This window comes from Heliangelus exortis, chromosome 22, assembly GCF_036169615.1.
Source record: "Heliangelus exortis chromosome 22, bHelExo1.hap1, whole genome shotgun sequence".
NCBI classification, from domain to species: Eukaryota; Metazoa; Chordata; class Aves; order Apodiformes; family Trochilidae; genus Heliangelus; species Heliangelus exortis.
In genome coordinates, this window is record NC_092443.1 from 2,022,522 (window position 1) to 2,036,598 (window position 14,077).

At 44.0% G+C, this 14,077-nt stretch overlaps 1 protein-coding gene across 1 annotated transcript in view; it reads left to right on the plus strand.

The window, feature by feature from the left end:
• The window catches only part of RABL6 (RAB, member RAS oncogene family like 6), a 44,554-nt gene that overhangs the window by 5,054 nt on the left and 25,423 nt on the right, over positions 1-14,077 (plus strand). The window contains exons 2-7 of the mRNA XM_071766349.1: positions 681-815; positions 3,328-3,375; positions 9,393-9,445; positions 10,959-11,050; positions 11,911-12,051; positions 13,106-13,211. Of these exons, the coding sequence (XP_071622450.1) occupies positions 681-815; positions 3,328-3,375; positions 9,393-9,445; positions 10,959-11,050; positions 11,911-12,051; positions 13,106-13,211 (575 nt within the window). The remainder of the gene's footprint in view (positions 1-680; positions 816-3,327; positions 3,376-9,392; positions 9,446-10,958; positions 11,051-11,910; positions 12,052-13,105; positions 13,212-14,077) is intronic.

Here is a 14,077-nt window from a genome sequence, read left to right on the forward strand (position 1 = left end):
GATATGAAGTCTTTTTCTGCTGCCCCTGGCAAAGGGGGTGCACCCCCTGAGCAGGCAGCTGGAGGTGGCTGAGAACAGTGACAGCTTTAGCTCTGTGGTGATGTTCACCAGGAGCTCTCAGCTCTTCAGCACCATCCCAGAGGAATGGTTGTACCAGTGCCAGGGGCTGGGGTTCAGTCACCCCCCTGTGGGGAGCAGGGATCAGGGACACAGGACCTGGTTGGGGAGCTGCTGCTTGAGCTGTTTGTGACTCAGCAACAAGGTCTGGGAAGTGAGTGATTTCTCAAAGAAAAGTGTTTAGGTAGAAGGGGGAATGATAGAGAAGGAATTAAGGGAGAAGCCTGGCATAAAAGGCTGGGAAAAGGGAAGGGTGTGGCAGGGTGGGAGCAAGGGCTGGGCAGAGGTAGAGGAAGCAGGAGGATGCTGGGCTGGCTGAAGTTGTACAATTTCTGAACGTTCAGTCTTGATGTTTTTTTATGCTGAGCTAGTGTGAGTAGCTGAATAAACACTAATTTAATGACCAAGGCTCATGCTTTTTAAAAAAAAGCATCATGCCTGTGGAATATGGCAGAACTGATGGCATCTGAATTATGCTTGCAAAAAGTGAACGTGCTTTTCACAGTGTTATTCAAAATGTTGCTGTTAATCAACTTTCTTTGTCTGGTTTCTCTTTTCTTCAGTGAAAATTGTCATCCGAGGGGACAGGAACACTGGGAAAACCACACTCTGGCACAGACTGCAGGGAAAGAAATTTATTGAGGAATATATTCCAACTCAGGAGATCCAAGTCACCAGCATCCACTGGAATTATAAAAGTAAGAGGGAAGTGGGTGGAGAGGGTGGAAATCATGGGACAGTGCCTTGGGGGTAAAATTTCCACAGCAGCTTTGATTGCTTCTTTCTTCTGTGTGTGCTTGGGAGATGAAATGATCTCTCATCATTCTTGTTATTTTAATTTATTATTCAGTTTCTCAGTCATGTTTTTAAACACTTTATGTAGAAACTGTAGAAGTGCTAAGGGATGGATCCTTGGAAGCTACAAGTCAAGGGAAGTGTTTAAGAGGTGACACCTTCTTACACCTCTCCACTGTTGTCTGGGAAAGCAGTGCCCTGGTGTGTGCTGCTGGCTGCACAGTGCTTGGCCAAATAGCAATTTAGCACAGATTTTAAAGTGATTTGATCCATGTTTTATGCTAATCCAAGTTACAGAGTTAAGAGGATGCACTGGCACTCCTGCTGCACTGTGCCTTCCAAAGCTGAGAAGGTGAAATGCTGCTGTGTGTGAGTCATACACCAACACAGAGGCTCTGAAGTAATTATCCTCTTGTGTGTTCAGGATAATCAGGAATGAAGCTGGTGATCAAAAGGAAGAACTTAGTGGCTTACAAGCTAGCAGGAGCACTGGTGCTCATAGGACACAAAAAAAACCCCACACCTGGAAAAATAATTTTCCCCGATCTTGTGCAGTCAATTTCTTTGAAAATTCTTTGCTTCCCCTCTGTGGGTTGGTTGGTTCTGCTCAGCTGTCTGGAAGTGCTGCTGCTCAGCAGGATGTCAGTACTGGGGAAACTACTCAGCAGAACAAATCTTAAGTGAGAGTATTAGGGGAAGGAGGTGGGGATGTCTGGAGCTCAGCATCCCGGGTTACCTCCTAGGAGAGCCCTCCATGTCACCCCAAAGAATTACTTCTCTGAAATGGGGTTCCAGCTTCTCTGTGGAAGCCCCTCACATGGAGCTCCTGGAAAGGAGCAGCCCTCTGGGTGTTCCTGTGCCCCTGCAGAGTTTGCCATCTGAGAAGGGAAAACATGCCCTGTCCTTTTGCAGAAAATCCAGTCTGTTGGGTTGACTTTGCTGTCTGCCCATCCCTTTGTCCTTCAGGGACAGGAACAGCACTGCCAGTCCCAGCTCATGGTTTGAATTTAGGGGCAGAGCTCTGCTCCCTGAGCTGTGTCTCAGCACTTGCAGGGTCATGGTGCATCCTGGTCAGACTGGAGCAGCCCCTGCTCTGCCACTGCCTGTGGGTGAGCACCTGGGTGCCAGATGAGTGGGTGATGGGGTGGGGTTGGGCTTCAGCCATGTCTGGCTTGATGGTCCTGTAGAAAGAGTCAGGGACAGGATTGATCCGTGGAGTTGGATCATTGGGGTGGAGGTTTTAGTGCTGTTTACTCACTCTGATTTCAGTCCCAGCTCAGTCCCTGCATGGGATGGGCTGATGTTCCTCCTGTGCTGCCCACTGCTCTGCTGGCAGAGGGGAAGATAAGCAGGAGTTGCTATGAACCAAAACAGAGGCTGGCTTTGCTTCTTGTAAATGTAAAAAATGGATCTTTCTCCAGAAGCAGAGGATCAAAGTTTTCCTTTATTCATAATCTGTCTTTACAATGTTTTGAAACATGTAAGTTAAGCCAGCAGTGAATTCTTTAGTGGAAATGTTTCCTGGTTTGACAATGGCACTTAGCTAAATCCTCATGCCATCCTATGGGATTATTTTCCACTTTGAGACATTATCCTCCTATTTTGTTGCCTCATATTCAGAGCTGCTCTTAGTACAAGCTTTTGCTTTGTAGTCTATAGCATTTCCAAAAAGCAACTGTTTCTTGGAACAATTTCATGAACATCAAAGTTCTTATTTGGATTCCACAGAACCGTGTACCCAAAGCTGCCTGTCCCTCATGCCATTGGAAAGTTAAGCTGCTGGCAGGGTACTGCAGTTAGAATTTTGCTTTTCTTGTTACAGATTTTAGTAGCTCAAACCTATGTTGCTGCTTATAATTTACTGATTGCTCCTAATATTGTATTTTTCACAAAAGAGGACTTGAAATGTGCAGAGAGAATGGATTTCTGTAGCCACAGGGTGTCTGCACTGTTTGTCATGTTCACATAAAAATGTTATTGCTAGTAAGGTTGATCTTTCTTAATTGTGTGTATACCTTTTTTTTTTTTTTTCCAGTTGTATGTCTTGCTTATAGACCAGACTTTTTTCTTCAAATTAAATTGATGTGTTTTTTGAAAGACTATGGAGAACTCCATGTTCAGAAAAGAATCTTCACACAGTGTTTATAACATGCTTCAACTCTGACATAAAACATCAAGGAAATCTGGCTGTCACTTATGTGACTAAGAGTCCCTAAGAAATTCTTTAGATAGCACAATTTCTGTGTATAAATTGGATATTCAATGGCAACTCTTCTTGTTATGTTTGGGTTTTTTTTTAACTCACTCAAGAATTCCATCTGACATTCAGCTGCTGCTTTGGCAGTGTTGGCTTTGGCTCTCTGTGGTGTGCACTGAAAGCTTCTCCTAACACTCTGTTCCTTATTCTGCTTTTAGCCACTGATGATATTGTAAAAGTTGAAGTCTGGGATGTAGTTGACAAAGGTAAGATTTATAACTTCCTTTCTAATGGAGATTCATTGTTCTTTCTCAGTTTTAATTAAAAATGTACATGGGATTCAGAAATACCTGCTTATACTTTATAAAAACACCTATACTTGTTATTTCCATATGTATGGATATTACTGCATGAAAAAAATAGGGAAAGGAGAGAGGAGTCTCCTTTATTTGGAATTATATTCCATGATTTGGAATCCAGACTTAGATCAAAGCTGATATTCAGAAACAATTGGATCACGTGTTCTCTGACAGATGAAATAGCCCCCTGCCTAGAGTATTCAGTCTCTGAACTTTATTATAAATGTCATCTTCTGTCTTAGTTTCATATATATTTAGGCAGCTGCTGACTTTTGTTCTGTTTATGGAAGTTCTTGCTGAGCTGTTTTTGTAAAGCAATGCCATCATTAAATTGATAAAATATTATCTGCAGTGCATAATGTATGCAGGAGGGAAGAATAAAAGAGAAGCCAATTACTTATATTCACTTAGGACAGAAAATGCAATATATTTAATCCAAAATCTCTCTAAATACCTAGCCAAGGAGTGTATTATAAGTACATTTTCCATTGGTTTTCAATTTTTGTCAGAGTAGAAAGTCCTATTTTATCAAAGTAGAAAGTCCTATTTTATCAAAAGTAAAAACAAACCCCAAAGACACAACTGAGCACCCAACCTGGGTGCAGTGGAATGCAGTGTTAGCATCCAGCTGTAAATCTGAGCAGCCCCTTCTGTAGCCCCAAATGCAGACACTGCTTGGCTTTTCAGAGCCATTTTGTACCAGCCAGGCTCCTGGTGCAGGTGTAGCCAGGAAAGCAGCTCTACAAATGAGCATCTTTTGTTCTGTGGGTTGTACTCCTTGACTCTGTGTGTCTGCTCCTCAGGTCTGGTGACCACAGTCACTGAAACTTCAGCTTTCAGATGGTTTGGCTGCTGCTGCCTTTCCTGCAGCCTTAGCTGGAACCTGTGCTGGCACAGACTCCTCAGAACTGCCTCCACCTGTGCAGCTTCCACGTGTGCTAACACTAAAAAATAAGAAGATAAATACAACAGGGAGTGGGAAAGGGAGAAATTTAATTTTCCTTGTTAGATAAGCTGTATTTAAAACAGTGAAAAAGAAAAGGTAATTAAAGATAGCAGCTTTAGTTCAGATGCATGATGGAGCCTTTAGGCTAAGCTTGAGCCAGTAACTTTAAATGGAAATCCTGGGTGCTTAGGCCTTTCTTTAAACCCCAGTTTTCACTGTGGAGACAAAGCCTTACATAGGTCAGAGTTCCTGCTGGAGTGAGTCTGATTATAGTTTGGCTCTCAGATCCTGGAATAACTGGAATCTGAGCAACAGATTCCAACATCAGCATCTGTTTTCTCCCTGCCTTGCAACTTCAGTGTGAATAGATAGACAGTTAAGTTGGGAACCATGTGGTCCCAGCATTTGTTTCTGTGAATAGCTGCTCTGAGCAGCAGAGGCATCTTCTTAACCAGAGACTTGGCATTTTTTTGGCAAGGCAGATCAGATTTGATATGTGCAGATGTTGGTAACAGCTCTTTGGGTGCTGCTTTCACTTCTGAGAGTGGAGCATGTGTTAGAGATCTCAAGGGACTCTTCTCTCCACTTTGTGTGCTTTTGAAATGAAACTCATTCTATTAAGATCCCTACTTATGGACCACAGATTTCTATTTTTATGTAACCAAATGTGCTTAATCAATACAGTGTAAAAATTCAGATCATCCTGATGGAACAAAATCAAATCCTGTCCTATTGCCATAGCATTGCAGATTCTTCATAAGTACAACTTGATGAAAATGTGCAAATTAACTGTTAAGAGCTTGCTATATCTAATTTTCATCTTAACATTATCTCATGACATTTTTTTGTTCTTCCTTCTCTATGCTCAGGACAAAAAATCCTCCTGCGTGATGCTTTTGGTGAGAGCAACACCAGCCTAGGCTCTAGATTTTAGTAGTGAAGTATCAAGTGCTGCTGCAGTGTAGTGCTGACAAGACCTGATCCTCCTTTTTTCCCCTTGCCTATCAGATCCTGGCTCATGTGCATTTTTAGAGTTGTGCAGAGTGCTGCATTTTTCAGCCTGAAACCACCAAAAAAAATGCATGTTCTGAACCTGCATTTCAACAGATGTTGTTTTCCAGGTGCATTTTTTTTTGTCAGTGTTTCCCCTTTGTGGAAGAATTGTTCCTTGACAGAGAAAATGAAGAGAAAGCTTGATGTGGGGATGTAGGTAGACTGCCTAAAAGAAGTATCTGTAAACCAGATTTCCACCTTAGTCTTGTAAAGCTTCTTGTAAAGAGCTTCAGGCTCTTCTCTGCAGTGCTGCCATTTTTCACGTCTCGGTGTGAACGTGCACAGGAGGGTTTGGATGAACTTAATAAATTGCACCCTGAAAAACTTTATTTACATTTTTGCACTGAAGTTAAATGTGGCTTTACCAAGTGATGTTTCTCCTCACCCTTCCCAGCAGTGTCCTCCCCATCCTTGTTAGTGGAGCAGTGAGCTTTGGTGTTTCCCTCCAGGCTGCTGTAGGAAGACAAGTTATAGCTCCATTGGCCCTGCCTGGCTGGTGCCTTGGTGTCATTTATTTATCATACAGATGTTAAATTTATAGTTGTGGGGACATTTCTTGTCCTCTCTCCTTTTACTTGACTCTTTGGGGTGTTTCAAGGTGCAGGCTCACAGGAGAACAGAGCTCCCTGCAGCCTGCTGGGTTCTCCTCAAGCCTCAGAGTGGGGTTCATTTGTGTAATGATGCCATTTGCTAAAATTTTAACAAAGCAGAGCTTGCTTCCAGCTATGGAGTATATTAAATTTTGTGCAGTGTGTATAGTAAATACTGTCTCATTTGCTGCCCTTGGAACTAACAGAACATTGGAAAGGTATCAGCAAAAGTCACAGACCTGACTCATCTTCCTGGCTTGCAGCAAGTTGCATAACTGCTACAGGTCATAAAGCTCTAACAGATCCTGAATGCAGAGAAGCTGTTTAAATGCAGGTGATTCAGGAGCAGTTCTGTTCTCCTGTCCTGTAACTTCTGCTGGTTAGTTTCCTGCATCTCTTCTCACACAATTAGTGAAGGGATCAAATATTATTTTTTCTCTTGCCCCCAGAATAGCATAAACATTTTCCCTCATTTAGGAGATTCCTTTCCTCTCTCTGCCCCTTCCCAGAGGTGCATTTCAGGAAAGGAGGAATGATCAGAATGAATATTTATGCTATTTTCAGGTCTTTCAGTTAGGTAACACTGGGAATGCAGATGTTCTAGCCTTGTATAATTGAATGGTGAACAGAAGCTTCTCCCTCACACTGTGGGCAGCATTTTTTGGCAAGCTGTTCTGAGCCCTTGGAATCCTGCAACAAAACTGATGGCACACAGGGATGCAGAGAGGCTCTCAGATGCTGGCCACAAACCCAGTCTCCTGGTGTTCATTAAGAACTGTTCTGTAGACTTCAGGGCACTGCTGCAAGGTGATTTGGTCTCAGTGTTGCTACTCTGTGTGTAAATAAGGAGCAGTCATCACTCCAGGTGGAGAAACTGAGCAATCACAAGAGGAAAACCCTTGCTTTCTAATTGAGGCACCTGGATTGCACAGCAGTGCAGCTTAAAGCCCAGGGCCTCGTTCATATTATGATCTTCACTATGCACTTGGCTTTAGAGGCTGAATTGCATCTTTTCAATAAATACATCTTGTCTGTATCTAGCTCATCCTGCAGTTTTGGTTCCAGAAATAGACACTGGGCATGAATCCGCACACACAGGCGTTTTTCAGCTCTGGTACTCCTTCACAAATGACCTCTTTTGCTGCAGTGGGGAGCATCCTGTAAGAATATTACTTATTCCTCTTGATACAAACACAATACCACAAGGAGGGAGAGGTGTGTGAGGGGTTTATTCAGTCTCAAAGCATTGATTTCAAATTGGTCCAGGTTAGAAAGACACCTTGATTGCTCAGGACGAGGGGACCTGTGAAGTGTATTTGTGGTTGCTTTGGCTTCTGTTGTAATGCCTAGAAATTCAGGTCATGCCAAGCATAATTTAGCAGTAACTGCAGAAACAGTGGTGTTTTGACATTCAGAGAAGCCACACGAATGCCACTGACTTGAAATGAATTTAATTGAAGTGGGAAAAGGTGTGCATGTCCCAGACTTCAGCTGCACTGAACAAAATCAGAGCCTGTACTTGGATCCTCCAGGGAAACGTGCTCCATGAATGGGGAAGGGATCAGGATTAATATTTCTTACCCTTTCAGATCCAGCAGTCAGATGCCAAGGAGGCAAACGTTTTGCAGTGATGCACAGAAGCCCCCAGCAGACACACAGCCAGGGCACAGGGACTGGAATCTCCTGCTGTATCCTGCAGCATTAAAACTTTCATGAATAACTGTATTTCATAACTACTTAACCTTGACCTGCATACAGAAAGAGAGAAAAGCTTGTTTCACATTCAGCATCTGACAGAACCATGAATTTTACAAGTAGCTGCCCCTGGTAAATTCAAGCAGAGTTGAATAATTGGAGGAAGCTATTTTGGTCCCCAGTGTTGCAGAGTCTGTTAAAGAGATTCTTTTTTGTGGGTGCATCTGAGCTGACAACATATTCCAGTGTCAGTGATGCAGGGTTTTTTCCAGAAATTACAAGAAGGAATTCTAGTTGTCTGCCATTATAATTTAGTTAACTTGCCATTTTGTCATTACTTAGACTAAAAGATATGGTGAAGTACATAGAGTTCTTAATTGCTGTCACTAATACCTGGAAGGTACCTGTAAAATCTGACTTCAGACCTTGCAGTGCTCATCATTTGATCAAACACTGGAAACTGCCATAGATAGATTAAAGTTTAAACAATACCTGGAGAGCAAGGACAGATTTTTCCATGGGATATCCACACTGAAGTTGTGTGGCAGTAGGGGAAAGATGTCCTCACTCTCACATACTGAGATTCTGGCAATCCTGAGTGCTGAGTATCTCCACCAGAAAATCATGTTAGCTGATGGCCACTCTCCTACTCATAGGTACAGACAGATGGTGATGTCTTCTCCATCTGCTCTGGTTTCAGGCTTTCAGGCTGGAAAATCATCACAGCATAACTGATGTTCTGCAGAATTTTCAGGGTGCTCAAGGTTTAAAAACACCAATGGCTTTTCAGGGCAGGCAAAAGCCAGTTGTTCCTTAAAATGCCACTGTGTGAACTTATCCAATCCTTCTGAAGCTGTGATAAAAAGGAGAAGTCTCAAGGCATCTGCCCTTCAATTATCTGGGCTGTGTTTTAGCATGTTCCTTAGAGGAAACTGGTGAGTTGGAGACAAAGCTGCTCTGGAGGACATCTTTTGTCACCTTTGCTAGTGGTGACCAGATGTGAGCCTCTGGCTCTGGCCTTTCACACAGGTGTAGACTGTCTCTGCTTTTCCACAGCTCCCTCACCACAGTTTGATGTTGCTTGGATTTCCCCTTGTATAAGTAATTCTGTCTTTTGGCTGTTAAATTGTCATAAGAGTCCTGCCACCCCCTTTTTTTCCTTTTTTTTGTCACAAGTCACTCCAAAGCACCCAGTGGCCTCTGAGATCACGTTTATTCATAGCAGAGCAATGTCACAGCATCTCTCAGGACAGCCACATTTGTGGTTCTGCTGTTCATCCCCACGATCTTTTGCTCCACCAACTCTAAATGCAACAAAAAATGCAACAAAGCAGCTTCCCTTTGTGGTCAGGTGTGCACCAAACCCTGCTAAACTCAGTCGTTGGGACTTTGTGCTGTGAAGAGGGTGGTTTGAGCTGCCCCAGACTTTCTTCCTGTTCATCTTTGAATGAGACTAGCTGGGATTCTTGAACAGCATAGTTGATATTCTTCAGCAAATCATGCCTGTCCCACCCCTCCTCATTCCCCATGCTTACAGCAGAAGTTGGATTTGCTTTAAAGATGGTGAAAATGCTGTGGTCCTGCCCAGGCCCATTCTGGACTGCTCTGCCCAGCATAATCCTCTTTTTTTTTTTTTTAAGGAAAATGCAAAAAACGAGGAGATGGTTTGAAACTGGAAAACGACCCTCAGGAGGTGAGTCAACTTGAATGTGGATCTTTATCTCCTAGCAGGGAGGTGGTGCCTCTGGACCACCCTTGGTCCATGGAATGTAAGTTGTGTGTTTGTTTCTGCTGCAGGTGGATTTGGGGCAGTGTGGTGCCAGTCTCTTACCCACGCATTTAATTCTTCTTTGTGCCCTCACCACAACTTCCCTGCTTTTTACATTCTGTCTTTTGGGAGTGACTGCAGCCCAGATGTTTGCTTTGCTTTTTACCTGTCTGCAGATGGGCAGTAGCAAGGAGTCCTTTAGGAATGGGTTTCTCATGAGACCTGAAGAAGTCACTTGATGCCCTGTGCTCGGGCTGGTCCTTAAAACTGGGCTGACAGTTACATTTATCAGCCTTCCAGAGGAGGGAGGAGCAATAGAAGTGCTTCCTAGCACATCAGAGTCAACAGAGTGGCTTCCTCAGGGCTCTTGTACAAATGTGTCTCCTTTGAATCTTCTGCTGGAGAACAAAGTGCTGGATGGGGGACCACGCTACCACATTCCCCAAACCACAGCATGTGGGCTGCCAGCAGACTTCCCTGGCATCTCTTTCAAAAGATGTGTGCTTTAATCCTCAGGAAAAATTCAGTTTGAAGGCCCGTGATCCCATGATCTCAGCAGCAGCTCTTCAAGAGCTGTACTGCTCCTGTTGATGTGGCAGTGCTGGGGCTCACTCAATAACTGCTTTGTTCAAGTGGTGGGAAAGGCACTGAAGACTCTGGGGATGGGTGAAGTTACTTCTTTCACCAGTCCTGGATCAGTCCTGCTGCATGTGTTTGGTCAGATTAGGGGAATTTTCTTTAAAAATACTCTCCCATGGGGACAAAGGCTCTATGAGAACAGAGAGCACAGCTTCTTCTTCCTTTGCCAACGTGGGTGCATTTTCCACTCCTGGGAAATGAGTGAGAATTGTGCCATAGATACCAAATTGCAGCAGGAGCCTTGAAGGTTGAGTTTGTGCTTTGCAGCCTGCAGAGTCCAGATAATGAAAAGCAAATCAGTTACTAATAAGTCTTTTCAGCCCTGCATGGGAGAAACTCAGCACAAACTGCATCCTGGCTTTGTGCACCAGAAGCATCAGAAGTACAGTCAATATTTGCTCTGAGCAACCTGATCTAATTGAGGATGTCCCTGCTTCCTGCAGGGGGTTGGACTGGATGGCTTTTAGAGGTCCCTTCCAACCCAAATAATTCTATGATTCTGTGATTCTGTTTGGGTCAGCAAAAACCTGGAAAGGGAGCTGTGTCCTCTGTTCTACATCCTGTAGCTTATATGGAATTATCTTGTCCATGCAGGACAACTGCCAGGTGCTTCACATCCTGCTGCTGTGGGCAATGGGAGCTGTGAAGCACCAGTTGTCTTGCTTAACTGGTGGTGATGTAAAATCCCCAGATACTGTCACTTTGGAGTCTGCCTGTTCAGCACATCCTGAGCTGTGGTTGGTACTCACCTGAGGCTGAATAAAATTACTTACTACTTTCTTTGCTTTTATTTCTTCAGGCAGAGTCAGAAATGGCTCTGGATGCAGAGTTCCTGGATGTGTACAAAAACTGCAATGGTGTCGTGATGATGTTTGACATCACCAAGCAGTGGTAAGACATCTTCAGCAGTGTGAGCCCCATGATTCTCCTTTGTTCAGTGAAGATAAATGACTTCTATACCTCCTAATTCCTGATGGACTCTGATAAGCTGCCTCAGGAGTTGGAGCAAGCTTGTATCCCTTAAAACATGAGCTCTGCCTTCTGAAAAGTCTTCTCATATGCTCCCCTCCTGGGCTTGTTCCAAGTGAGCAGCCTTCCTGTGGGCTCATGTACTGTGGCTTCTGATCCATCCTGGTGTTGGAGGCTTGGCAGGGAGTGCTGTCATGGCTGCAAAGCATCCCAGGCATCATGCAAACCCCTGCTCATGAGAACACAAGTGAGAAATTCCCTGGAATATTGGTATTAGTAAGGATAATGTAAGAGGCCCGAGGCTGCATTAATATGCAGAAAAAATGAGCTACTCGTTTTGCACATCTACTGGTGAGGGTGAGACACATATGGAAGCCAGAGTGGAAGGAGGAGGTGGTTGGGGTTCCTGCTTTATATTTAGGGTTGTGTTTTACAGGTTTGGTTTGGATCAGTGAGCTGACTGACAGCTGAAGGGAGTGAACCCTTTCCTTCTGCTGACCCCACACATTTTTATAGAACTGTGGGAAATGGTGTGAGGTGCAGGTGCAAGTAGATTGCTGAACTTGTCAAGTAGATTACTGAACAGTGTTTTTTCACACACACTGACACAAGCAACATATTTACAATGAATTAATTTCTCCGTGGGGGCAAAAAATCTTGGGAGGATTATGGAAAAAAAAAAACACCTTACTCTTGGGTTTTGCCTGGGATTTGTGCATGCACCTGCTCACGGGGTGATGTTTCCCACTCATCTGCCTGTGTCTCTCTCTCCTGTGGTGAAGGACATTTAACTACATTCTGAGGGAGCTTCCTAAAGTGCCGACCCACGTTCCAGTGTGTGTGCTTGGGAATTACCGGGACATGGGGGAGCACCGCGTCATCCTGCCCGGAGACGTGCGGGACCTCATCGACAACCTCAACAGGTGAGATGGCACCACGGCCACCAGGCTGCTGCCTCTCAGCACTGTTGCTGCCACCTCTCAGATCCACATCACTTTCATCCCCCTGCCTGCCTTTTGGGCTTTTGTAGCTCCGAGCAGCTCGTACAGCAGCTTCGGTTTACACCGAGGGCTTTTTTTTTCCTTTAGACAAGGAGCCTGTTCTATTCCAGGGAACAGTTGAGTGCCTGACAGCATGTGCCTTTCAGAAGTACCTTCTGGATAGTCCTTCTGAGTGAAAGAATCCTCTCCCTGCAGTGCAACTCTTCTCTGCTCCAGTAATTCTCCAAGATAGCCAGCTAGGGCAGCTGTCTGCCTGGCTCTTCCTCCAAGTGCATCCTCACACAGCATTTACTGGCACAGCCAAGCCACCCACCTCCCTTGCCAGCCAGGCAAGATTTTCCCTTATGCAGAGATCTGATGCACTCTGTTACGTAATATTTAATATTATTTCTTGGGTGGAATTCAATAGTTTGTACCTTTCTGTGTGGTTTTATGGTTTTAAGGCACTTTTTTCATTTTTCTACTCTCTTACTTGTTTGTGCCTGTGTCAGGTGCACAAACATGGTACCAGTTTTAAGGCTTGATTCCATAATGCAACTGTTTCTTTACAAGTTCATCCCTTGATGTGACTTAGCTGAGCTTAATGCCCCCAACTGGTGCTTGGGACTTTGTGTGGGTCTGTCAGCATTTTTAAAAGAAAACTTTCCCTGAGAAATGATCAGCTTGCATAGCTGTGAAACCCCCAGACTGATAAACCAATGTCCCAATGTCCTGACAAAGCATCTCTCAGCCTGGCAGCCACATGACACTGTGACACCAGAGCTGCCTCCTGCCACCTCTCAGGAGGGGTAACCTGGGATTATGAGTCCCAGGCAGGGGCTTGACACTCACCTGCTAGCCTAGATCTGGGGGTTGAGGGGATGGCTTGTAAATAGGGACCACTCGTGGTGTGAAATTCAGCACTTTGCCTCTTCTGGGTGTACACAATCCATGTCCTTTTACAGTTGTCTTCTCTCTACCTATCTGGTTGAGACAGGCCCCCTGGCTCCTCATATTTTCGCTATGCTGAGTCTTCCATGAAGAACAGCTTTGGCTTGAAGTATCTGCACAAGTTCTTCAACATCCCCTTCCTGCAGCTGCAGGTAAGAGAGGAGTTTTCCCCAATGTGCCAGCTGGGTGGGACAGTTTTCATTTTCTCTGTCTCTAGGGCAGGAATTTGGTATTTGGGGTTTCTTTTGTTGTTAAAGGATCCTCAGTAGGATTTTGGCTTTATAGCTGTTGTTAACAAAATGATGTTAGGACGTTGTGAAACCTTTCTCTGCTTGTGTGAGGACTTTTCTCTGCTGTGCTCTGCTGTGTGGAGAAAGGCTTCAAGGTAATGAATAAGATTGGCAAAAAAATTGCATCCAGTGGCTTAGCTGTGGTCCTTTAGAAGAGGACCTTTTGGGGTGATCATACAGGGGTCATTTGGGATCAATGTCATATGCTTTTTGGGTGTTCACTGGTTGTGGTATCATTGTTCTCTTTTGGATGAAAAAACCCCATGAAGTTGATCTTGATTATCCTTCACCAATAAGTGAAATGTCTATGTCTATTTTTATATAAATAATCCCCACTGAAATACTCATTTCAGAAGAACCTGATACATTAGTGGATGTTACCATGTCCTCAGGCTGCAGAGCACAAAGAGGCAGGGTAAGAAAATAGAATTTGTAAAAACCCAGTGAAACAAGTCAAGTGATAAAACTTTTGAGGAGGAAATTGTAAAACTGAGCTATAAACCAACTTGCTGCTCAGTGGAGGAGATTAAAATATACCAGCATGATTAAATGATTGGTTTTATAATCTCAGCTCCTATAGTAAACCATGTGGAAACCATGAGGAATAATTAGTTCCCAGGTTACTTTTGTTGATTTTGTAGATCTCTCCTTTTTTATGCAAATAGATGTTGGTACAAGGCAAAGACTTCCAGCCAGATTTGTTTCTCAAAGCTGCTCATAAATGATAC